General features: G+C 31.9%; 2 protein-coding genes and 1 non-coding gene across 4 annotated transcripts; 2 read left to right on the top strand and 1 right to left on the bottom strand.

The window, feature by feature from the left end:
• Positions 1–4,688: 4,688 nt before the first annotated feature.
• LOC111022417 (Protein kinase superfamily protein) lies at positions 4,689–9,774 on the bottom strand. Of its 2 annotated transcripts, none has more exons than XM_022299585.2 (8): positions 9,341–9,774; positions 8,223–8,648; positions 7,693–8,064; positions 6,985–7,197; positions 6,146–6,517; positions 5,795–6,038; positions 5,565–5,712; positions 4,689–5,459 (listed from the first exon to the last, which is right to left on the bottom strand). In XM_022299585.2, the coding sequence occupies exons 1-8, from the start codon at positions 9,369–9,371 to the stop codon at positions 5,082–5,084; spliced, it is 2,184 nt and encodes a 727-aa protein (XP_022155277.1). In that variant the 5' UTR covers positions 9,372–9,774; the 3' UTR covers positions 4,689–5,081. The 2 variants fall into 2 exon arrangements, with proteins under 2 accessions (XP_022155277.1, XP_087984025.1); XM_088127899.1 differs by having other exon boundaries at positions 8,223–8,634; positions 9,341–9,773.
• An 11,634-nt stretch (positions 9,775–21,408) lies between these two features.
• On the top strand, positions 21,409–25,760 carry LOC111022433 (P-loop containing nucleoside triphosphate hydrolases superfamily protein). Its single transcript, XM_022299610.2, has 5 exons — positions 21,409–22,211; positions 22,811–24,039; positions 24,885–24,927; positions 25,037–25,433; positions 25,528–25,760. Exons 1-5 carry the CDS (start codon positions 21,611–21,613, stop codon positions 25,577–25,579), a joined length of 2,322 nt encoding a protein of 773 aa, XP_022155302.1. The 5' UTR covers positions 21,409–21,610; the 3' UTR covers positions 25,580–25,760.
• A 1,151-nt stretch (positions 25,761–26,911) lies between these two features.
• Positions 26,912–27,106, top strand: LOC148209851 (U2 spliceosomal RNA). Its single transcript, XR_015793359.1, has one exon. It is a non-coding gene; the product is annotated as a U2 spliceosomal RNA (small nuclear RNA).
• Positions 27,107–27,621: the final 515 nt, after the last annotated feature.

Below are 27,621 nucleotides of genomic sequence, written 5' to 3'. Positions count from 1 at the left end.
AGAAGAAAGAGGAACAGTATGCTAGAAATAGACAATGGCCTACAGATTTGTTTTGGTGCTCAATTTCTATTGCATTTTCACCACAATTTCTTCTCTCATCCCTCTTTTCACGAGGTAATTCCTATTTCCTTTTTACTATTTATGATCATCAAGCAAATTTAGAATTTTATGGTTGACTTGCTCTAACTTTAGAACATTGATTACACATCCATTCTTTTAAAACTAAATGCCTAAAATACAAAGTGTATACACCCATCAATGTTTCAAAAATTCAGAAATTTCAATACTATCCCCACAAATGTTTCAAAACATCTCGAAATATTGTAAATGGAAAAGTGACTTTGACACTTAAATAAGTGGGAATTTCTTCTATATTTTCTCTCTTTCCATACTAAAATAAAAGAATTTTCTCTCCACTCCCTACCCAAATTTGCAACCTCGTAAGTTTTCATGTTAATGTCACGTCATTTTAAATTTTGCCACGTCGATTTTTAGTTCAAAATATTAATGTAGGTTTGCTTTGCTCTTGATGAAAGGTTAAATAGTATTGGAACTTTTGAAAGAACTAGTAATCTAACACGTGCATTCACGTTGTATCTTAATTTTATCACATCATATATTAACATCAATTTTATCAGCTATGTTTTGTTTGGTCTTAAAAATGTTGTTATTTTGTGTCTAACAATAAAATTTACTTTCAAACAAGGTTTTAATTATGGAGATACATGTTACTTTTAACTTTTTATTTTAAATAAAATAACTTTAGATAATGGTATATTTAAATATGTAAAATTATTTTTTTTGCATTGCATTCCTAAAAAATATTATTTATTGTTTGTTGAAAGTATATCATAAAATAAAATGATAGGATAGTTATTTTTTCTTCATGTATATGAGAAAATCAAACATTAATCCTGTCGTATTTAAATAAAACAGACAACTTAATAATTTTCAAATATGTAAAAATATTTAAAATAAAAAATAATGATATTAAAATTAACTACGACATATTCCGAACTTAAAAATAGCAATATTGAAGAACAAAATCAAAACGATTATCCTATATTTTCATAAAATATATTTACTTCTTATTGATGTTTGAGATCAAATCGACAAATACTTGCAAGATATACACAATGATCAACAAATTACTAAACAACGCCGCTCTACAACATAAAAAAGAATATTGAAAATGTTAGTATTGTATCACTAAATCTAGAAACCACGATGAACTAAAGAGAAAAAATTATGTATACAAAAAATAGAACAAATTAGTATGAAAATGAGGTGGAAGAGAACCTACTTTTATAGTGGCACGAAGTAGAAATGTTACAAAAAAAAACCTTTGAGATTCTAACACTTTTCATATTCCACCATTCAAAAACCTAATTAAATGTAAAAAATTTAATTTTAAAATTAATTTATATAAATAAAGGCAAAATTTTGATATTCTTTAACCTTTTAGATGCATTTAAATTTTGTTCCCTACAAAAATTTTCACTATTTAAAATATAAAATAATGATATTAAAATTAACTACAAAATAGTTCGAACTTAAAAATAACAATATTGAAGAACAAAATCAAGACAATTATCTTATATTTTCATAGAATATATTTACTTCTTACCGATGTTTGAGATCAAACTTACAAATGCTTGTAAGATACACACAATTATCAACAATTGTTAAACAACGCTACTCTACAACTAAAGAGAAAAAATATGTACAAAAAAATAGATTAAATTAGTGTGAAAATGAAGAATAAGAGAGCCACTTTTATGGCAGTAACAAGCAAAAAAGTTACAAAAACCTTTGAGATTCTAACACTTTTCATATTCCACCATTCAACCTAATTAAATGTAAAAATGTAATTTAAAAATTAATTTATATAAATAAAGGCAAACTTTTGATATTCTTAACCTTTCATGTTTGGTTCATTTAATCCACCTTCTGGTGCATTTAAATTTTGTTCCCTAAAAAATATCAATATTTTAAATAAAAATTAATGATATTAAAATTAACTATAAAATAGTCTGAACTTAAAAATAGCAATATTGAAGAACAAAATCAAGGTAATTATCCTCTATTTTTATAAAATATATTTACTTCTAAGCCGTGTTTGAGATCAAACCGACAAATGCTTGCAAGATACACACAATGAGCAACAATTGCAAAACAATACCACTCTACAACATAAAAAGAATATTGAGAATGTTAGTATTCTATCACTAAATCTAGAAACCACAACAAACTATAGAGAAAAAAATATATTTATATAAAAAAAGAACAAATTAGTGTGGAAATGAGGAGCAAGAGAACCACTTTTATAGTGGTATGAAATAGAAAAATTACAAAAATCTATGAGATTCCTAACACTTTGTAAAAATTTTAATTTTAAAATTAATTTATATAAATAAATGCAAAACTTTTGATATTGTAATTCATTCATCTAATCTATTTGTGGTGCATTTAAATTTTGTTCCCTAAATTTTTTTTCAATATTCACAATTTGTTTGGGTTAAATCTTAATAAATTTTTAATATCTCAATTTAAAAATACGAATATTCTCATATTTTATTTCTTAATAATATATTTTTTTGTCAACTTTCATATATATAATTTTTATGTGCTAATTATTAATTTAATTTTTTTATTATTATTGTAAAATAATATTTCAAAGACAAATTATTACCTAATAGAATAATATTTAAATTTTTGCTCTCCTAAACAAAAGGTTCAATATTCATAATTTGGGTATGTTAAATCTTATAAAATTTTAAATTGATTTTTAATATCTCAATTTAAAATATAGATATTCTCATATTTTACTTCTTAATTATTTATTGTTGTCAATTTTGATCTATATAATTTTTATTTGTTAATTATTAATTTATTTTTTGTTATTGTAAAATAATATTTCAAAGATAAATTATTACACCATAGAATATTATTTAAATTTTCTCTTACAATTTAAACTAATAAATAATGAAAGACAAAACTAAATTTAGATTACAAAATAATATTTTAAATCTATCATATGAATTATAATAAATTGTTAACTAATTTAAAATATATAATAATGTTTCAAAACTTTAGATGGTTGGGGAAAAAGAATCAAATGTTAATGAGAGAGGTTCTAAACAAACAAGATAATGAGAGAAAGAAAATTATAATTAAATAAGGGAGAAATAAATGAGAAAAGATGGGAGAGTCTCAAGTAAAAAATAAGAGGGATGGATGAGCGATACATAAATTGAAGAGAAGGATAATTTGGATATTACAAAAGAAGTGAGGATCAATATTGTCCAGAAAATATTTCTTCCACATCCATACTTTTTAATATATTATAGATATAGATAGGAGTGTTGAATAATAAATTTCAGCACATCATAAATTTTCATGTCATTATTTGTTGGATCAATTATAAATGGACATATGTGTCTAAATCCATAATATATATAAAAGACACCATGAGGAGAAATTTTTTATGTCAAATTTACCCTCTCATTATAACTATTTCCATTCTTTCTTTGGGGGTAATTCGTTCATTTGAATATATTTTTTCTTTTTACCTCTATTTTTTTAAAAAGAATCATTTTAATAAACAATAATTAAGGTTAGGAATAGATGATTTAATTTTAAATATTTAAACACTAATCTATTAATTTATTGTGAAAATTTATTGCTCAAACTATTGAACTTCCTCATTCTTTGTTGTCCTCTCCTGATTCTTTCATATTCTTCTACTTTCATATATAAAGATTTCTCCAATCTTTCCTACCGGCAACAAAAAATCAAGAAGTGAACGGATTGAAAGATTGCCGGTTGGTGTGAAGGTAGAGGATTTTATTCTCCTGCTTTTACAACCGACAATGACAACGTGCGTATGTGTGATGAATAGCCCAATTCATATTCAGGAGAGAGGAGTTCAAAGGAAGACCAAAACCTTGGAATTAATAGGAAGTTGATGGCACTATTGGTTTTCTTCGAAATTATCATTCTTCATCTTGGGAGAGATTGGAGAGAGTATTCAGTTCATGCACGAGATGGAATCAAGGGAATTTTTTATGAGTCTTTTCCTCTCACCATAATAAAAAAAAAATAATCAAAGACAAAAAAATTTGTCAATTAAATAAAGTCACTTGTCTTACGACGCCATAATATGGTTTATTCAACTTATGCAACGTGATAATAGGATCTATAATGTCAACATGAACATAACTAAGTGGTATTTGGTATTAAGGTTCAAGTTTGCACAAATTCAGCCAGTGAGCTCAAGTTTACGTAAAATTATATCTATCTCTAATTAAAAGATTATGGACCTCTTTACATCAATTACCACCGAGCTATGCTCCCATCATTTTGTAGTTAATTTTAACATAATATGACAAATAAAAACTTAAATAAAACATTAGGGACAATTGAAAAAGTAGTCCAACGTTAGGGACCAAAACATATATTTAAAAAAATATTTTTAAATGCCACGTCACCTTATCCTTATTTAAACTCATACTCAGAACAAAGGCTTCTCAAAATCGCCCAATTATTGAACTTAAAAACCAAAGCAAACCCAATTAACATTCATCTTACTTTACCTGTCAAAAAAAAAAATCATCTTACTTAAATAAGTTGAATTACAAATTCCTTATCCCAACTCCCAAACTTGAAACATAAATTAGATTGGAACATAAAGAAACAGAGGTTAAATTTAGAGCCCCAATAAAAGAGGAAAAATCATACGTAAAGAACCGTTCAGGGCCCTTCCCATTAAACATATATTTACAAAACCTATCCACCACATCGGAGAATAAAATACACTGCCATGGGAAAAATTGAAACAAGCAGTTCCCAACAATGACCAGGAAAACTCTAAAAAGTGGACATTGGACATCCACCAATCACCATTACAAGTCCCCCAAAAAGATCACGCCACCATATTTTCTCTTCATGTGATCTAAATCTCCTAGCTTCACTCTCTAAATATGATGCCAAACCCAAAAAAGGCGAGGGGGTGGGGGGTTTTCTACTGAATTGTCGTTTCGCGAGCCTACTCCTGGTTGGTTACCTTGCTTTGAAGGCTTTCATCGTCCCTCGTGAAGATCTTCGGAGAAAATCGCTGTTCGGGATACATTGTCGTTGTCAAAAGCACTTAAACCAGAATAGGGGCCAGAAGAGAACATTGAAGAGGATCCATCCGACTCAAAAGTCGTGGACGACTGCCTAAGATTGGTTCTGTTGTTGGAGGATGGTATCATGGTGTCTTGGTATTCTGTAACACGCTGCACCATTTTAAGAGACTGTACCACTTCGCCCATGGTTGGACGTTGGCCAGCCTCAGGAGCGACGCAGGCTGCAGCAATCGTACACACCCGTACGAAATCTTCCTTCGGATACTTTCCTCCGAGCCGTGGATCAGCAAGTTCTTCCAACCGATCCTTATCTCTCAAAATCGGCCTTGCCTGAAAGGGACAAAACCAACACATCTTAGCTTCCACCAAAAGTACATATCACTAATTCTGAAAAGATAGAACCAGAAAGACACGTCTTGATCCATGAAAACGCACCCATGTGACCAGGTTCTCCTGTCCAGATGGTTGTGACATATCTACAGGCTTCCTTCCGGTGAGCAACTCAAGAAGAACAACTCCGTAGCTATAAACATCACTTTTAACAAGTAAATGACCAGTCATTGCATACTCGGGGGCGACATACCTGAAAAAGAAATCTATTCCTTCAAGATCCCAATTTAACATGTAAGAACTGACTTACTTTGAGATGAGGGAATGAGACAAACCCAAATGTGCCCATTACACGAGTAGAAAGGTAATTAGCTCTGCCTTCTGGAGCTTGTTTAGCAAGACCGAAGTCGGCAACTTTAGCATTAAAGTTGTTCTCGAGCAATATATTAGATGCCTTAAAGTCTCTATGGATAACACAAGGTTGGGAATCTTCATGAAGGTAAGCAAGTCCTCGAGCTGCATCCAATGCAATCTTCATTCTGGTGTCCCAGTCCAAAGGACAATTAACACCCAGAGGACCTGGGGGAAATAAACTAATCAATATATTGTAGTAAAAATCTAAACACAATGTAATTTGCCTTCTTTTAAAGGTTCTTATAAGACTAATACAAAGAGATGATGGATACCATGGAGCCAGGCCTCCAAGCTTCCATTTGGGACGAGTTCATAGCATAGCAAGTTTTGTGAAGAGTCGCGATTACTGTAGTAGCCCACAAGTTTCACGAGATTTCGGTGATGCAACCGGCTAAGCATCTCAACCTCAACCAGAAACTCCTTGTCGCCTTGTTGGCCTCCACTTGTAAGTCTCTTGATTGCTACAGGTGTGCCGTCACTTAAGACACCCTTAAAGACCCTGCCAAAACCACCCTCCCCCAGTATGCTCGCTGCTTCAAAGTTATTAGTTGCTTCTTTAAGCTCTTCATAAGTTAGAAATCTCATACTTGATGGATGAGGAAAAGATCCTACCGCAGGCATTTTGTCCTCAACCGTTGGTTTTTCTGAGAAGTGAGATGAATGGGTGAAGATACAGTTGACATAGAAGTAAAAAGAAATGATACCAACAAATATATAAACATGGAAACTGTAGAAACAATGATATCAAGAACTTGATACTTGCACTGTATGTAATTCAAAACCAAATGTACTAGTTTTCTGAGGGTAGAGGAGCAAAATTCTAACTAATAAAGTGTTGTCAAAACCACGCCACGACATAAGTTGTTTATCCTCACATTGTATGACCAAGGCTTCATAAGCACTTTAATTTTATCTCTTGTTTGGAAATTCCTATTACCTTATATCCATAAAATCTAATGGACAAAAAGGATTTTGTATTATGTTCCCTACTTCATCACAAAATGAGTAGCTTTACCTGCCACATGGTTCACAATGTGGTGACAGATATTTTTGAAAACTATGTACAAAATATACACAGGAAAAAGAAATTGAGGAAATTTTATACACGTACCAGCTACTAATGGAGGTGCTTTGGTCTTCCCCCGATGAGATGCGCATAAACAAACTATCAACACAAATAGAATGGCTATGAACAGAAAACCAGCACCGATACCAATAAGAAGTGTCAGATTAGAACGTTGTCCTTTACTGGGAGAACTCAGTGACGTTGTGGTTGGAAAATGATATTCTGGAGCTGCTACAGGTGATGCAGAAGCCCGAGGAGCTGTACAACAAATGAAAATCTAGTAACAACACAATAACCTAAAAAGCAACCATGCATAATCACGGTCACTACAGGCTTAACAGAGTAAAATAGCAATTGACAACAACATTTATATTCTCAAAGCAACAGCATCGCAAGAAGTGGGCAGCCCAAGTCCTCAAATATTGATAAATTACTAATGTATAGTCTTTGTAGACAACAATAGCCATAAGAGCTGTGGATGAATTTTATTTTGTCTGCGACTCAATCCAGCGTGCATGTTAAAATATATACTAATACTAGGTGACACAACAAATACATGTCTAGCTAGTCTCCCGGAAAACAGAATTCACAGTACCAATGCTCCATCTATAACATAGTTCACTGCAAATCGAACTCTATACAAGTTGCAAATCACCAAAGATAAAATGGGGTCTATAAAACCTAAAGCTACAGTAATAATGCCATTTTGAAGGTGATGCACTCTTAAATTATTGTTTGAAATATTGGATATACCTTGAGAACGAGGCGGAGGCTTAAACCAGGTAATATTGAGAAGACTGTAATCTCCCACCAGTGTCGGGTCTAAACGAATTTTATGCATTGTAAGTGAAGAGTTTATTGCAGATGCATCAACTGCAGAGAAGCTGATCCCAGCATGCGGAGTAATGTCCATTGAGATATTTAGCCTCGATAAACTAAGTACATAAAAGTTGATCAGCTCAATCTGAGAGACTCGTAAACCGAGTTCGGAAGCTAACTCTTCAAGAAAAAGTCTCCAATTAGGATTCTGTGATACATTCAGGAGGAGGAGGTCAATTTTTATGGGATAGACACAATGGCAGCCCTCACTTCCTCGTTTCAGCACCATGTCAGGTTTGCAACAGTCTGCAAGATGAGGAATAAAACCATGAATAGGACTCAAATAAGTTCACTTATCAACAAATAAAATTGATCAGGTACCTCAGTTTTTATTTAAAGACAACTGCATGAATTAAAATAACTAAAGGGAAGGAGAAAATCAAGGAATCCAGTATACAACTTACCTGATGCATTTGGAGAAAGTGGTGGCTGAGATAATCCAGAGGGAATAGCACCAGCACTGGACTGTATGGGAGCAATGTTTTCAAGCCTACTATCTGGAGGAGCCGATCCACTCTTCATCAATGGTTTTGAAAAGTTTGAACTGGTGGGTGGGTGACCAGAAGTGATGAGAGGCCCATAGTAAGGAGGAGACGATGGTGCTAGTCCAGCTACCGGTGCACTCTGTGGTGACATATATTTTCGGTGGTGGTGTTGATGGGCAAGAGGCAATTTGGCCGGTAGAGGAATATCGAGGATAGCAGGTGCAACCACATGTGCATCTCTTGGAGATGATGGTGATATGTCCGGTACATCGGCATTGGTGAAGATCACAAACCACAACAAAAGAAACTGCTTTGGAAACCAGCAAGAGACCTGTTTCAATATACCTGCATTATAACCTCCAAATCAAGGTTTCATACACTGAAAATGTGCATTGAGGTAGACAGTTTTGGATTTCCTTCAAAGTATGCTTGCTTAGGCTTCTAATGGGGCTTGGGAAAGTTATACCAAAGAAGGCAAAGCAGCTATCTGACGATACATACTAAATTTTCTTCGCTCCCCCAAAAGCATGTTTCAAACTTTCAAAGTAGCTCACAAATTCAATATCTCCGGAAACTGATTCAGAATCAGCATCCACACATCCACACCAAAATATTCCAACACTCAAAATCGGTGCACGGTGTTCATAACCGTCTCCGCCACTTTAATAGAATAAGATAAAAGATCACAGATTCACAACAATTTGTCAACCTCATACTACATTTCCTAACTTGAAAATAACAAAAAGGGATATCCAGAGACGAAAGAACTAACAAATATAAGCAAAGAAGGTGTCGGCAAAAGCTCGACATCCGAACACTAGCTCAAGAAATTGCGAAAGCCAAGGTCGCAAGAAAACCCAAAAAAATGACGACGAATCCATTTCACATCACCATTTTCCTAAATTCCAACTAAAGCATTTCTTGAACTCAGTTTTCTCAACGAGGCATAAGATTCAAAAATCACAATGAAGAAGCACTCAAACACCATCAATCAAACCTACTAACAACAACGAGAAAAAAAGACAAAATAAAAATACCCGCAGTGACGGAAGCCGCAAGCACCGACATCAGCCACCGCGTCGACAGCCACCGACGCGTCAGATCTGTGAGATTAGGGTCAACACATGGGAGAAATCATTCTCGAAATGAGCGCAGGGTATGCAAACCGGTTCGTTCGAACAACGAAGCAAAGAATGACCGGAGGACTGTACCATCACCGGGAAAAACGAGAATCTAGAAACAAAAACAGCATGAGAATCAATCAGTGAGTGAAATCGAAGGACGAAGAAGAACCGAAGGGAAGTTGTTGGTCTGAGAAATTGACTGAGAGTGATGAGAGAGATGTCGTTGGGTTCACTCCGTCCTCAGTGCAGGGGAAGCTTTTCGAGCTCTCTCTTTCTCTCTCTTCCCTTTTTTGGGGTTTTTTTTACAGAGAAATTGAGGGTTTTGATTTGTTTTGGTCGATGATGCGTGAGAAAGCAGAGAAGTAGAGAGAGATTTTGATCGTTTTTTTTTTTTTTGCCATCGAATTCTAACGTGCGCAGTTAACGGAAAAGGACAAATTAACGGTAAAAAGATGCTTGTGTCACTGGGATCTGTTTTTGTCCATCGCTCTTTAATCCTTTGTCGTTTGATATTTATTTATTCATTTAATATATTTCTAAGACGAGAAACAAAAAAACGAAAAACAGAAGACCAAGTTTTACTTCAAAGATGGGTAGGTTAATTAATGGTTGTTGGGGACAAAAAAAATATGACATACCATCCTTTACGAGCCACCTCATCGGCTCGAAAATATTCTAAACTCATCTCGGAAGAGCTCTTAAGCCCATCTAAAAAGAGCTGTAGAACTCTTGAGCTGGAAAATATCAAGCCCATCTAAAAATAGCTTTTAAGATATCCTAAGTTCATCTAAGGAAGAGCTCTCAAGATCATTTAAGAAGAGCTCTCAAGCTCATCTACGACCGAACTCCAAGCTCATCTTGGAAAGCTCATTTATAGAAGAGCTCCTAAGCTCATATAGGAAGAACCTGTAAGCTCATTCACGACTGAACTCTTAAGGGACAAACTTTGACGTCATGCAGTTCCATCAATAGTTCAATATTGGAAGGCAAACTATCGCAGGTAGAGCTGTTCTCCAACTATCATAGGTTGACCTCATAGGTCGGGCCTGGTTACTTAGATGTTGAGAATCTTCCAAGTATCATGCTCCAATACCCCGATGGGATGGGTAACTACTCCTCAAACCCCTATAAATATACCTTCACTCCAGTCACTGGGTATGCAATTTTCTATCTGAAGATGATCTACCAAGCTCAAACTCATACCAACTTGAGCGTCGGAGTGTTGTACCTGTTTTTGCAGGTCTCCTTTCTCCAGCTTGCTTCGCGTCAGCTTGGTCGAGAGGTCTTCCCACTCTAGCTAGCCACACTTCAGTTGGCTAGCGAGACCTTCCCTACCCAGTTTGCTCTGCAAAAACTGGTTATGGCCCAGTACAGGTAATTCCATGACACTTCGACAGATTTTTACATCCACAATGGTCAAACCAGAAACAAGATTTAAAAATAATTTTTATAGTTTTCAAAATTTAGCTTCAATTTTGAAAACATAAAAAAAATAATAACAAAACAAAGATAAATCTATTGAGGTAAGAATTTGGATCCCATCTCTAAGTTGGTAGCTACAATAAAATAAAATAAAAATTCACTAAGTTCAACACACTCTAGTGTTAGTGTTTAAGTTGGCAAAAAGTTAGTCGAATAATAGAGAAAGTAGAGTTGTAAGAGCATACATCTAAATTTCTCATCTTTTTTATAGAGGGAATCTCTTTAGTTTGATCAGAGTGGATCCATTTAGTCGAAGTATGGTTTCGTCGGGTGGTTTGACCCGAACTGTTTGACTCAATTAGCTTGACCCATGTCGCTTTCCAGCTCCAATTATTTTTCTGATGGGATAATATTACTCTTATTAGTAGTGTTTATAGAAAAAAAAAAACTAAATAGTTATCAAAGAGAGAATTTGATTTTAGTTTTAGCTTAGGACTAACTCGTGTGTTTTCTAAATTGATACTAAATAGTAAATATTAGTAGAGATATAATTAATATAAAGGATGACTTAATTAAATTATAAGTTTGAGGGATAATTGCACAAAATGAAAGTTTGAGGGGTAATTTTTTTTTTAAATAAATGGATGAATAAGTATTTTTATTTTTTGTATAGGTTTAAATACTTGTCTAGACTTTTAATTTTTGTTCATTTTAGTTTATTTACTTTCAACTTTTATTCATTTTAGTCTTTCTACTCTCAAAACATCTGTTTTGATTCTTGTATTTTTAAGAAGTGATTATTTTGATTCTTATCTACAAAACACAAATTTTATACACAATGAAAACTCTTTAATACAAAATAATGGTTACATCCCAAAAAAATTAATGTGTAGAGTATCATACTAAAATTTTGATCGAAATAAATAAGGCAAAAAAAAAAAGAATTGCCAAAACGATCCCTTTTTAAAAATACAAAGATGAAAACAAAAATTTCAAACATATAGACTACAATAGACAAAAGTTGAAAGTATATAAACCAAAATGATTCTTTTGAAAGTATATAAACTAAAATGAATCAAAATTGGGAGTATAGAGACTAAAATAGTATTTAAACCTTCGGTACGTGATATTTCTAATTTATTTTACTATATATTAAAATTAATAATGCATTTATCAATTTATATTAAATAATTTTTGTAAGTACTAAATCAAATTAAAGAACTCTAACCCTACATATTTTTCAAAACAGATATAGTGACAAAATTAAATAAACTATATATTTTTAATTATAAAGCAACTTCAGAACATCCGAGATTAGAAAATGGAGAATTGATGGAGGAAGAAAATAACACTAGGTGGGGTAGAAAAAAAGTAGGAGAGAGTTTTTATATAGCTGTAAAAGTCGAAAAATTTCAAGTCATAAATTTTATAATTAATTTTTAGAAATAAATTGAAAAAAGTTTTTATATTCAATCTTTTCCTATTTTAACATTTAACAATTCAGATAATTGTTGTAATTATAAAATTTTTAATTAAATTTAATTTTATAGATTAGTAAACCATGAAAACCGGTCGTGTATATCAAAATAAACTAACTTAAATTAAAATATGTCATTAAAAATTTAAGTACAAAATATAGGTCCATCACACTTGAAAATTTCAATAATCGCTTTTACGGAATAACTTAAGTGATATTTTTAAATATATTAAAGGTAAATTTTATATTTATTTAATTAAAACCCCATAATAATAAATTAATAAAGAAAACTAATTATAAACAATCAAACTGATTATAAATATTTTGTTTTTTTTTTTGTAATAAAAGAGAGGGAACATGGGGAGAGAAAAGTTTCTCTCATATAACCATTTTAATATATTGTATAAATATAAATATAGATATTTTGCTAAAAAAAAAATACATATAGATATAGAAGTAAATTTTGCTTGCCTGAATTGAAGCATCTCAAATAACGGACCGTTGATGGAGGTTATTGCACCAACATGATGTGAGTAAGTCCACATTATCATTAAATATACTCCTTGTCACTTTGAGATACCTACAAACCTGAGAAAAACAAGACAAACATTTTAGAAACAAATATTACCCTACCTTGAAATATTAAAAAGAAGATAAACATGAAGAAGTCATTGTACAATTTAAATAGTATATATTAAAGTATTTAATGTTTTTTACTTTTACTAGATAAAAACATCTTACTCTTAAAAAAATTAATAAAAAATAAAAACATTTTACTTTAGTAATATGTTTTTTACTTTTATTTTACTTTATTAATGTTATTTATTTGTAGTGTTAGTACATTTTATCTTTATGTCAACAGAGCATATTCGAAATAGATAAGAAGTCAGTTTAGAGTCCTGTCATGTCAGTTGATCCTTATCTTATCTGCTACTTTTTCAATTATTATCTTGAATAAGTGACTTTACGAGAAGTCCACGAACTCTATAAATATTCACATAACTTTGCATAAAAACTATATCTCAATTTTCATTGTTAATTTTTTATCGTTTATTTAGGCATGTGTGCTATGTTCATTTATTTGATACTATATCTAACTAACCCATTTTAATTACTAGTAGAAGGGTTGAATGTGAATTTTGAAGGTATAATTTGTAGTTAATTTTTTTCCTTCTATTATTATCATTGTTATTATTTTCCCACATGATAGATTAATAAAAATTTGACTATAGTTTTGTTTACGCCTATATTATCCTCTTATCATTTGAAATCATGATAATGCAATTTATTATTCCTTCCTCGACACATTCTTTTAGACATGGTAATAGAGAAATGATGAGTTATAGAACTTCGTATAAAGAACACATGTCAAGGGTAAAAATATAAAATGGCTACTTGTAGTAGTTTGATTCTAGAGTTTGAATTGTTTTTAAAAGATAATGATAAGTTCGTTAAATTAGTTAGAAACTCTGAGATACTATCGACATCGATTGAACATTTTAGTTATCTAAATTAATATTCATAAATTCTCTATATTGAATGTCTAACTTATCACCACATCTTAGAAAAATGTATGTAAAGAAAATTGTTCACACATGCACATGACAACTAAAAAATAGTAAGACGTCTTAACCGTTCAACTATGCACATGTTGCTAAAATATATTCAAATATTTGATATTTAGGTATTTGTTCATGTTATTTTCTATTAAAAAAATCAATTAGTTACCTTCTATTTAAACATTTTTTAATTAAGAAAAATTTCCAATTCTTCCTCCAAGTTTATAAGAAGTTTGGTAGAAATTTCGATCTTCTTTTACTGAATTTCTATTGACTAAGTATTATGTCAGTAAGTTTATCTAAAATTAATCCAAGTGAATAATAAGATTGAAAAATTTTAAATACTAAACTAAAATTTAAAAAAAAAATCTCAAGCACTAACCACTAAAATATATATTTGGCGAATAATAATTTATTAAAAATTTATCCTATATTTTTATTTTTTTGATTTTTAAGAATGCGATGGGTGGCGGGAGAACGGGCGTTGGCGAAGGGTTCTATTAGTCAAATAATGGAAGTGGCCTTCATTAGCGGTTGATTTTTGTTAGGTCTTCGCAACCCCATTGCCCATCATTTTCATTTACACTTTTTTCAAAATATATGTGTATATATAATTTAAACATTTATTATTATTTTTATCGGACATGAGAAGATTTGAATTTTCTCATGTCCGATAAAAATAATAATAAATGAAAATGATGGTTATGTTATTTTTTTATTAAGTCAACTAACACTGATCATTTAGAATAAATTTTTAAATTTTAAAGACTAAAAGTGTTTATTTTGAAACTATAATATCAAATAGACATCTATTCCAAACCACGGAGACCAAAAATGTACTCTAAACTAAATGTATTTTTCCGTAAGAAGGTTGAATGACAAAATTGTCATCAAGGTAATAGAGAAAAGGATTAAAATTAAAGGAAAAAACAAGGAGATAAAATTTCTCCATATTGTATATTTACTACATATATAAACTAAATCTAAAAAACACTCCAACTTTAGGGACTAAAGCATATATTTAACCTAAAAATTATTGGTTAAATTATAAATTTGGTCCATATGAGTTCAACTTAATTTAAAAGTTTAAATTTATTCTTTCTTATAGTTTAGTCAAATCTAAAAAAAATCGTTTTGAACGGTCTTTTACTTACCAGAAAACCACCAATTTTCCAAATTTCTTTCACTTAGTTCTAAGCTCTAATATAGTCAACTGATGTAATCAATTAAATTCAAAATAAATCACGTACCACCATCATAATCCATGAAGGAAAACAAATGTCTCAAAGGACAGAGTAACGATTGAAAATGACACACTTGACCAATAAAACATTTTGCCTATTCAAAGAACTAGGAATATGAACAAATTTTAGCCAATTAAAACCTTCTCCAAAGTCACAACATCTTCAACCTCGTTCAATGATGTCATGAGAGACTTCTCAATTAATGGAGGTATCTTGTCAGTTATGCCACCCCAAAATTGTCTTATTCTCCACCATGACAGGTAAGGAAAGATTAGCCAAATTTCTCAAATCACACTAGTCACTCATCTCAATACAATTAAGATTTCTATCCTCCTAGATTCCAAAACGGTATTCGAGTTGATTGTCGTCGCACCTCCACCGTCGCCCACCTTTTGCTCCATCATCCTTCTCCCTGGACCATGAAAGTTCTGAATTAGGATCAACGAAGATGAAGAGTCATTCCAAAAAATCGCAGGTGGGTGTCATCTCCAATTCTATGCTGATAATTCTTTGAAATGTCCAGACGACGAAGCCACAGACATACATAACAATATTGCCTTTGATTTGTTAGCTGTAACAACACTATCAACATTCGACAGAGAGATTTCCGCCACCTAACCACCGTCTGCCATCATAGAAACCAGAAGGAAGAAGGATCCTCCCCGAAATCGCCTCCACCGCAAGAGAGATTTGTGCTATATTTTGATCCAAGTTACTTATTCTTGAAAAAAAAACCATAGAATTACTAGAATAAAGCATATAGGAATACCCTGTGAAAAATGCAGTCAAATGATGGAGGGAAAATGTACATCTTTCACACAGAGAAGAAGGACATGGGATAATTTGTGATGATTGTGTCACATAATTAATTCGGTAACAATTATGACAATTTATGAGATCTTACTGTTGCATAAATACCACGATGCGGAGCGGCCGAATTTTAGTATGGGGCTCATCAAGACTTGAACTTGTGATATGAGAATCCATATACAACCTTCTTACCAATGTGCCAACATCCTAAGATATTACTTAATAATTTATATAAATGTTTTAAGATTTGAAGTTTTTTTTATATTTAAAAAAAAATTTATCTAAAATAGCTGTTTGGTAAAATAATGATATAAAAAAAACATTAATTTAAGCAAGCAAAGACTCAAACCTAAAACATGTGAATTACTCCTAAGTAACCTACCACTATGTCAACACCACATGATACAACTTAGTTTTAATTCTTATCCTACAAATCTTTATTTTAAAACAAATTGTTTTAAAAAAAATAAAACAAAAAAAAAATAAAACTAAAACCGAAAAAAATAATAATAATAATAAAATAAAATTAATCATATTTAAAACAAACTTATTTTAAAAATAATCAAATCATTTTTAAAACAAACTTATTTTAAAAATAATCTAATCATATTTAAAACAAAACTTTTTTTTTAAATATATCAAATCATATTTAAACAAATTTATTTTAAAATATATATATATATCAAATTTAAAACAAGCTTATTTAAAACAAATAAAAAAAATCAAATCATTTTTAAAACAACTTTTTTCTATACCACCTAATTCTGGGTGTGCCCGCGGGTCTGAAAACCGTGAAGGAGCACTCGAGGTCGAAGTCAGGTGGTCGGTGATCCGTGCGTCGGCTATAGAAGTTTTGCGCCGGACTACTGTGGTGCAGGTTCTCTGAACTTGTGATCACCGAGGGACGTGTGCGGTCTGTGTATCGTCGAGGTCGCCGGCCCGGGTGAAGAAGAAGAGAAGGTGATGGTAGAGAGAAAGAAGGAAGAATGAGTGTTCTGTCTCCTCTCCTCCCCCACTGCAGCCCTCCTTAAATGCACCTAAAAATAACGATAAAAAAGAAAAAGGGGCGAGAGAAAAAGAGGGAGGAGAAGAAAGGGAGGGGATACATGTACGAAGGAAAAAATCAAAGGGGAGAAAAACTGTTTTTTTTAATCTTAAAATCAATTTAAAAAAAAACAATTATTTTCAAATAAAATCTAATTTTAAAACTTAATTTGATTTAATTAAAACTTTACAAAAAATTTTATAATAAAGTAAATTATGTTATTTTAAACTAAACCAATAAACATAAAACAAAATAATAATAAATAAATCAGTAATAATTTTTTTTTTTAAAACGAAAGCGAGTCGGACCAAATACGGTGTCTACAATTAATCCTCCTCAACATGTTGTATTAAAAAAACCATATAAAATATGAGCTCAAATTCATAATTTAATCAAATATATTCTTAGTTTTCTTATAAAGTAATTTATTCTTAGTTGTTATTAATAAATTTATTTATTACAACAGAGAGTTTAATCAACTCATTTTCAAATATAAAATTAGATTGAATGCAATCAACTTGAAATGAGGTCCAGGTGATGCCACCGCATAAGATTTCTATATATGTAGAATATAGAATTCAACGACAAATATAAAAAGTATTTATTTACATAAAGTTCAGAAATTTAAACGTGCGAAATTAAGATTTAAATTAATATATTATCTTACGGGTGAAAGATTGTCGTATTCTATTAAATTTGTCTACAAAATCAACAGATTATTTAACGAAAACTTGAAAAGAAAACGAGCGACGTTTGAAAACCGAAAAAAAAAAAAGAAGGAAAATTTATTTAAATACTCTTAAAAAATTTTTATTTTCTTTTCTTTTATTGAGGAGATTGAGACGAAAGATTTATTTAAAGATTTTCTAGAATTAAAATTAGAAACCTCCAAATACCGTTCAACTAATTATTAGAATGTCTTTTCTTTTTTCTAGTTAATTACAAATATTAAAGTGGTAATATTATTTTTAATTATAATAGTAATAAATTTTAGTTTATTTTATTACTATTTTATTTATTATAATTATTTTTATTTTACAAATTTATTTAATATTAACGTTAATAAATAAGTAAAGTAAAATTACATCAAAACTAAAAGATTGATATAATTTTCAACTATCATGAATATAGAATATTATTAAGTTTTATTGTTATAATATTTAATAATAATAGATTTTTTTTTCTTTTTTTACAATTTTGTAGATACTAATATCAAACACTTGCATGGAAAATTTCATAGTTTTATTTTAAAGTATAAAAACATAAAAATTAATTAAATAGTTAAATTTTTTTTAATATAGTTGAGCTCTATTATATCTTAAGGTTTACCTCACCAAGTTTTTTGTATTTTTCATGTTTATCCCATAAAATCGACATCTCAATAATTCTTATTACTCACTGATTTGGTTGATGTGACTAAAAAAATGTGAGATGTGTCGATTACTTGAAAATTTCCTATAAGTAATATACAACAAGCAAGAATAAACAACTTAATACATATTCCTCGATTACTTAAAAAAAATTCTAAAAAAATAAATATTCATGAATTTTTCATCTTTGAATCATCGAATAAAAGAATGACATAGAAGAAAAAAAATGCAATTAGATCATTTTGCAAGCTTTGAATAAATTACTTATATATTATTGTAGGTAATTAGGTTATTATTAACATTGTATTGAAAAAAAAAACTAAAAGTGAAACATTAGATCAAACAATCTAACTAAAATATAAGAAAACACAAGACATTGACTAAATGAGAAAAACATATCGAAAGATAAAGCTCAAGTTTTGGTGAAAAAAAAGTTGGGGAGAAGGGTAACAAAAAGCTTTTTATATAGTTGTAGAAGATAAATAGTTAGAAATTCCTTATTAATTATAACAAAAATAATTTATAATTTTTAAATTAGTTCATAGAAATAAAGAGACAACACTATAAATATTCTAAACTCTTCACCTTCCAACATTTGAGATGATTAAATAAAAAAAATAAAGTGGAATTAAGAGAAAAAAAAAGAAATGGGAGAAAGTGGAGTGTGAGAAAAAGAAAGAAATAATCAGAGAGAAAATTTTATATTTGAAAGATAAAATTACCTCCAAAATAACTATGAAAATATTTAGATTAAACGGACAAAATAGGAAGATATTTTTTCCTATAGATTAATTAACCATGACACTACTGATAAATAGTAATTTTTGAAAGGAAAAAACTTCGCTCCTTACCTTCACCTGGCCCTATAATAAGAAGACAAATGGTGGCTATGTCATCAAAATCTCCCCAAATTTCTTTCTCAGATTTTTTTTTTAAAATTAGTTAGACGATTATTCTCCCTTTTTTCTCTCTTCCTACCACTTCTCACTTCTTTTTTTTCTCTCTCATCTTCTTCTACTTTCTTCTCAACTTGATGCAATACTGATCATGATCATCCGAAAGCAAAAGTTGGGAAAAAAAAATAAGGCTGCAACAATAGGTGAGGAAAAAACATCATATTACCCAATTTACGCAACTTCTCGACAATCATTTAAAACTATAAAAAATAAAACGTAATATATATGTGTACACGTTCAGATCGTGGATAAATATTTGTGGAGATTTATTTTAAGTTAAAAAGTAGAATGGAGATGAAGAAGAGAAAAAAAAAGAGGTTAGGAAGTTACAGGGAGAGAGAAAAAAGAAAGAAGAATCCTCCAACCAATTTAAAAAATATATATAAAAGAGATTTGACGAGATTATGAATTAAAAAATAATAATAAAAAAAAAGTAACTAACCAACACTTGTTCTCTTGTTATGGGATCACTTAAGGGTAAAGAACACTTAAAGGAGTGAAGTTTTTTCCTTTTTGAAAAAGATATAGGCTCATAAAATAAAAAATATAAACGAAATTGTAGTAATTGAGATGAATAAAATAAAACTGATTCTCAAATTTGAAATTAGTATATCATCGAAATTGATTCTATCCCTGTTTTGAATATATAACATCTACATGGCGAAAATTAAGAATAAAGAAGTGGTCCATCAAAAAATAAGAGGGCTTATTATAAATATATTGCTCACATTACCGCTCATTGTTTTCAATTTTATTAAGAAATTTAAAACATTTGACAACTGTTTATGTTTGTTATTTTTCATTTCTTAAAATCATTTTAAAAATTATATAGAAATTTTGGAAACAACAAAACAAAATTTATTGTATCTGACTACCACTTCTAATTTATTATAAAACATAAATAAAAATATTATGTTATCATTATTGAATCAATGAGTATTAGGATCATACAACTTTCTATATTTTTATTTAGTATAAAGAGAAAACAAATACAAAACATTAATCTATATATAGTTAAAAACTTCATCCCTTTATTTATTTATTTTGTTCATAAAACATTTGTTGGTTACCTGTTAAGTGTTATTTCTTTATTGATAAGTAATAATAATGTTTCTTCTTTTAACTTGATATACACAATCATCTTAATTACATAAATAATTTATGTTTCTTTCTTTAATAAAATTTATCGTAAATATCAAGTCAACTTCACACATCTACATAAGTAATATTAAATATTTCAATTGAAAAATAAAATAAATATAAAAACTTATGGATTAACCTCTCTTCACATTCTTACATCCAAAATTTTTAATTATAAACTTTTATATATATAATATTTTAATTATAAGAATTTAAGAAACAAAATTAGATTAAAACTACAAAAGATGGTGTAATATATATAGATATATTTTCAATAACGACAACATATTAAAACTTCAAACTGTCATCTTCCTTCCATATAATTTATTATTTTTATATATAATTTTTATTTGAATTTTGTAAAGTCTAAAGAAGTCGACAATTTGGAGATTGATTGTCTAGCTTATATTTTTTCTTTAACTTGACTTCATATGTATTATGAATTTCATGTTATTTTGAATATAACAGTGTGTGTATATATAGTAGTTAGTAAAAAAAAGCCCAACATTTTGTATACACTACTCATTGAGCATATTTTTGAATTTCATATAACTAGATTGGATTGAAAAACTTAAAATATAGAGATAATGTATTAGATAAACTATTTTGGAAACTTATTTTCACAAATGGTCTAATGTTTACCGACTTAGATTTTTGGATTATAGTCTCTAAATAGCCTATCAATTACTAATCGCTTAAAATATAACATGATACTAGTATTACCAAAATTTCGGAAAAAACAAAAACATTTATCAAACCCACCATAAATGGAAAAAAAAAAGAAGCTTTATTTAATATTCATGGGCCATAAACCATAGCCTCTTTGGAATCATGTCGGGTTACGACCCAAAACGCAAAGTCACTTTCAAGGATTCGGGTTGCTTATCGAGTTTACCGGATCCAAGTTCGGGTCAACCCGTCCGACCCACGATCACAAATTCGCCCAAATCTAACCTCGTTCGCCGTCGATTGTCTTCGGACTAGAAAGAACAAATCCTCTTCCTCTCCGTCGAGCCGCCGTTCCGATTCCCTAAACCCTAGGTCAGCTGATTGTTCTCAAATCTTAGATTGAGGGTCTGTGAAACGCTTCGATTTCTCATACCCATTTAGGGTTCTTTTTGGTTGGTTAGAATTTAGAACCATCGACGAAACGATTAAGCATGTCGAAGAGGAAGTTTGGCTTCGAAGGCTTTGGAATCAACCGGCAAACGACTTACAATTTCGAGCGCTCCCAAGCTCCACAGCGGCTTTACGTCCCTCCCTCGTCGCGCGGCCATGGACACGACAACTACGAAGATACTGACGTTGATAATATAGAATATGACGATAATGATGCGGAGGAGGCGAGTGGGAATGGCGACGGTGGCGGTGGTGATGCCGGTGATGAAATTGACCCTTTAGATGCCTTTATGGAGGGAATTCACGAAGAGATGAAAGCGCCGCCGCCAGAGAAACCAAAGGAGAAGGTAGATAAGTACAGGGACGACGAAGAAGATGACCCAATGGAGAGCTTTCTGAGAGCCAAGAAGGACGTGGGACTAACGCTGGCAGCTGACGCGCTTAATGCTGGTTATGATTCGGATGAGGAGGTTTATGCGGCAGCAAAGGCAGTGGACGCAGGGATGGTCGAGTATGACTCGGATGATAACTTGATGATCCTGGAGAAGAAAAAAATCGAACCAATTCCTGCTCTAGATCACAGTTCCATTGACTACGAGCCGTTCTGTAAAGATTTTTACGAGGAGAGAGCTTCAATATCAGGTCATCTTTTAGTTGGAAGTTACTGTTTTGTTTTGGTCTTGAACTTGGTTACATTTTCAATATTGCTTTCGTACTTTTTCCTATTTTTCTCTTTGGATTTTGTGACTGCCTTTGATAAATTTGTGCACTATGGCTATGAATTTTTCTTCTTTTAACTTTTTTTTTTTGAAAAATTGAATTAAAATTGGATCAAAGTTGATATTTCTTTTGGGGAATTGTATGCTGTATGGAGATTATGATTTTGTTGGGACGTTTTTTTTCCTCACGAGAAAGAGTGAAAGATTTGCTAAGATTTTTTAATTTCACTCATTTTAATTAATTTTTAACCCTTTGGTTTTTGGCTTTTCCAGTTCAATCACAACAATAAACTGGGTGAAACATTCTTCCCTAATAAAAGAGATCCACGTTTCCAATGAAACGTATGGATTTATATGATTAAATTTGGTACTTACCATTTTTATGTTGTTGTTTTATGTCTGATGACTTCTGCTTACCTGCGATTTCCTAGGATAAAAAGTTGCTGAGCGTTTGGAGAATTAAAATGATTGATTCTGGTTCTAAATTTGACAAGTGTTTCCGTTTCTATATTTCATCTTTAGGGATGAGCGAGGAGGAAGTTTCTGAGTACCGAAAGAGTTTGGCCATTCGCGTGTCTGGTTTTGACGTTCCCAGGCCAATTAAAACATTTGAAGACTCTGGACTTTCCCCGCAACTTATGAATGCTATAAAAAAGCAAGGGTATGAGAAGCCTACTTCTATACAGTGCCAAGCTATGCCAATTGTGCTTTCCGGGAGAGATATCATTGGAATAGCAAAAACTGGCTCTGGTAAGACTGCTGCTTTTGTTCTTCCGATGATTGTTCATATTATGGATCAACCTGAACTTGAAAAAGAAGAGGGTCCTATTGGAGTGATCTGTGCACCCACCAGAGAACTTGCACACCAAATATACCTAGAGTGTAAAAAATTTTCAAAAGCACATGGGCTACGTGTCTCTGCAGTATATGGTGGGATGTCTAAATTCGACCAGCTTAAAGAACTCAAAGCTGGGTGTGAGATAGTTGTTGCCACTCCTGGCAGACTGATAGATATGATTAAAATGAAAGCTGTGACAATGTCAAAAGCCACATACTTGGTACTTGATGAAGCCGATAGAATGTTTGACCTTGGATTTGAACCCCAAATTCGTTCCATTGTTGGTCAGATTAGGCCAGACCGTCAGACCTTACTCTTTTCTGCAACTATGCCCCGAAAGGTTGAAAAGTTAGCTCGAGAAATCCTCACTGATCCTGTAAGAGTTACAGTAGGAGAGATTGGGATGGCCAACGAGGATATCACACAGGTTGTTCATGTACTTCCTTCTGATTTGGAGAAGTTGCCTTGGCTTCTTGAGAAGTTACCTGAAATGATCGATGATGGTGATGTCTTGGTGTTTGCATCTAAAAAAGCCACTGTGGATGAGATTGAATCTCAACTGGTGCAGAAAGGTTTCAAGGTTGCAGCTCTTCATGGTGACAAAGACCAGGCATCTCGAATGGAAACTCTGCAAAAATTTAAATCTGGTGTTTATCACGTTCTTATTGCAACTGATGTTGCTGCCCGTGGGCTTGACATTAAGTCGATAAAGTCCGTGGTGAACTTTGATACTGCAAAAGACATGGATATGCATGTCCATCGTATTGGTAGAACAGGTCGTGCGGGTGACAAGGATGGGAAAGCACACACCCTTATAACCCAGAAAGAGGCTCGATTTGCTGGTGAATTAGTTAATAGTTTGATTGCTGCTGGCCAGAATGTTTCAACGGAGCTGATGGATCTGGCAATGAAGGTAATTTTTTGTTATGCATATTATTAAATTTATAGTAAGCTAAAATTTTGCTTATGACTTATGAGTTACCTTTCTTTTTTTCAATTTGTTTGGAATTTGTAATCAGTTTGTCTTCTAACTTTTTACATGAATTATGACATTCACTTCTCACCTATTATTAACTTCAGAACTGTTTTGAGAATATTTTGGTATGTCAGTATTGAAAATAAATGTGAACAAGCCTTCTTTGGGAGATAAATAGTGTACTCAGCTATGAATTTTAATATGTATCACTGATGGCATTCAGTAGTGATGGCTTTGTATCTGAACATGATAAAGAACCATCTGATTAATTAATGTAACAGAAGATTCCTGCTTACTCTTGTTTTATTCTGTGATCGGAAATGCTTCTCTGTGGGCTTTTGCGGCCGAATTTTTTTGTAATATTCTATCGTTTTCGATCGGGGCTCCTTCTACCATGGTGGGTTGCTAGTGAATAAAGTAAAGGACTTGGAGGATGGGATAGGTTCAAACCATGATGGACACCTACCTTAGATATTTTAATCATATGATTTTTATTGGCAATAAAATGTAGTAGGGTTTGGCAATCGTCTCGTGAGATTAGTCATAAGGTGGGAGAATTCTTTCAAACACTCATAGATATTAAAAACAAACAATTGGGTCCTCCTCTTGTATGTTTTTGGGAGCTTTCTTGTTCTTTGGCTTGTGTGTTTGGTTTCTTAATGGCCTTGTTTGTTGTTCTTGTTCTTTCATCAAGCCTTCTCCCACCTTTTTCCCCCCTGCTTATATAAGGTTTAGCTGTTTGAGAAAGCTGAACAATTTTTTTACCTTTCATATCATTATAGGATGGGCGCTTCAGGTCCAAGCGTGATGCAAGAAAAAAAGGAGGTATGGTTCAACATCTGACTATGATTCCTCTTCCAAACTGTGAATTATCAATATATTAATAAAGTTTACCAATTATATATTTATATGATACATTGTATTGTCTTTGTAGGCGGTGGTGGTGGAGGTGGGAAGAAGGGTAAAGGGAGAGGCGGCAATGGTCGAGGCGTGCGTGGGGTGGATTTCGGTATGGGAATTGGTTACAACCCAGAAAGCAGTAGTACACCTTCAACAAACAATGTTCAAAGTCGATCTGCAGCGGTAAATTCCTTGAGGACAGGAATGATCGCACAATTTAAGAGCAGTTTCGTTGCTGCTTCATCTACCCCTCCAAGTCAGGGTTCGAATAACAGTTACAGCGTGCCAGCAAACAGAAGGCCAACATTAGCAGGCTTCGTATCGGGTGGCTCGATTGGTGGGGGTTCGAACAGCCCGACACCTCCAGCGTCAAGAGTGAACTCGTACGCCCCAAATGCCGGAGAATATTCAAGCCAAAAGAACTCAGAAAGGTTGTTAAATCGTTCCCCCTTTCTGTTTGTTTTTGAACCTGTTTTTTACTTTATCAATATCTTCCTCATTTGTGCCCATACAATCTGATTGCAGTTCTAGCGATAGGCCTCGAGAAAGGCGGAGACCGTCTGGTTGGGACAGATAACGCCTATAATTTGAAGGAAAGATAAAAAGAACTCATAGTGGTGAGAAATCTGTATCTGCTGTTATAATATGATGTCCTTCCCTCCCTTTATTTTGTTTAATTCTCTCTTATCAGTGTATGATTTTAGCTTCTGAGGTTGTAGAAATGGTCCGATATAAATCATTGTCTCTCTTGATATCAATCACTACCTCTGTCTATTTATCTTCAAATCAATGAAATCTCCTTGTCTCCTTCCTCGATCGATCGATCCGTGAAATCCTAAAATCTCCAGAAATACGAATATGGAAATCTCGTCATCTCCTCCTGACGCCTCTTCTCCTAAGTTAGGATTATGGAAAAAATCCAGCCTAGTTATTCGATTGATGGACAAAGAAAGAAAGAAAAATAGAAACAAGAGGCTGCCGAACCAATCTAATGAGGGAATGACTCAAACTCGCACGATCCGACTCGAACTTGCACAAACCGTTTTGAACCTGCGTGACAGTGGCATTTGATCATTTAAATGGTTAAACTGCCAACATAGTTGATTCGATTGGTGTGGTTTCTATTAATCAGGCGGTTCAACTAAGTTTTAATTATTTTTAAAAATTGTAGGTATAATTTCAGTTTCCACCCCCAAACTAAGTTGAATTGAACCAATTATGCCCTTACTTTTTAGTATTTTATGAACTTTTCATCATAAATATTATGGTCATTATTTTTAAAAAATAATATTAATATAGTAAAATGATAAATTTGAATGAAATTATGGCCTGTACATCTATCGATCTCTCTCCTCTTTGCCCATAACAAATATCTCCCTCGATGGGGATTGCAATGTCAAAAATGGGTTGAGATCTCAATTATATACAAAGATGGATGAAAATATTGATAAAATAAATTATAAAGTCATTATATTGATGTTCTAGTCTGTTAAAATTTCTTGAATTCAAGAACTGCCTTTAGTTTTGATTAAGAATCAATATTCACAATCATAAAATTATTCTCCTACAATCAATAAAATCCAAAATATCTAAAATTTTATCGTAAGCATCAGTGTTCAAGCATCAATGTCTGGTTAAGTCTCTAGCAAAATTATTACTCTATTCTACCTTATAAAAACAATTACTATCACGTATTTTCCCCTAATAACTATTAATAAGACAAATAAAGAATCAGATAAATTATATTAAAAAAAAAAAGAAAAGGAATAAGATAAATTGAAACTGAAATTTGCAGCAAAGGAAGAGGAGGGACAGTGGAAGCTGAGATCAGTTCGTCCCACATCGGCTAAGTCCGAAAAGCAGGAGCGGACGCTGAGTATAAAAGGGCGGTGAGATTGATAATGAAAGCATACCTTTCTCGGCCTTTTGGCTAAGATCAAGTGTAGTATCTGTTCTTATCAGTTTAATATCTGATACGTGGGCCATCGGCCCACATGATATTAAATTTATTTTTCTAGGGGGAGGGCCACTAAGATAGCTTGCTACCTGGGCCTTCGAGCGTCGCCCATGCCTTGCACTACTGCTTGGGCCTGGCGCACCCCTCCGATTTCCAAGTCCAATTATTATTTCTCTTCTCTTTAGAAGATTTTCTCAAATTTTGCGTAAATAAGATCGTCAATTGAACTGTTTCTTCGTTTGCCTGTAATAAACTTTGGATTGTCTTGTTTTAAATTTAAAGATTATCTTACGGAAAATTTTAATTAGAAACTTTTTAGCTTACAGAAAAATTTAATTATTTATATATTTTTTTTTCTAATAAATAGTTTAAATTACATAGGTTAGAAACCATTCCAATTAAAACGGCTACTGGTTTCAACTTCGTTAGGGACGATATATTTCCTCCTCAATTAATATCAAAACTCGGTGTAGTGGCAGAGTGCCTTCGTTAGACTCTGACTTGGGGTGCTCTATTATAACAATATTTCAATTTTAATTATAATTTTTTAAAGTAATTTTATTCTCCAGCAATAAAACTATAGGTTAAAAAACATTTTTTAAGTCCCTCTAATTTAGGTTAAAAAACACTTTTAGTCCCTCAATTTCGCTAAAGTAACAATT

Source organism: Momordica charantia, assembly GCF_013281855.1.
Source record: "Momordica charantia cultivar OHB3-1 chromosome 8 unlocalized genomic scaffold, Mcharantia_2.0 BLBB01000008.1, whole genome shotgun sequence".
NCBI lineage: Eukaryota > Viridiplantae > Streptophyta > Magnoliopsida > Cucurbitales > Cucurbitaceae > Momordica > Momordica charantia.
This window is presented reverse-complemented; position numbering and strand designations above follow the sequence as displayed.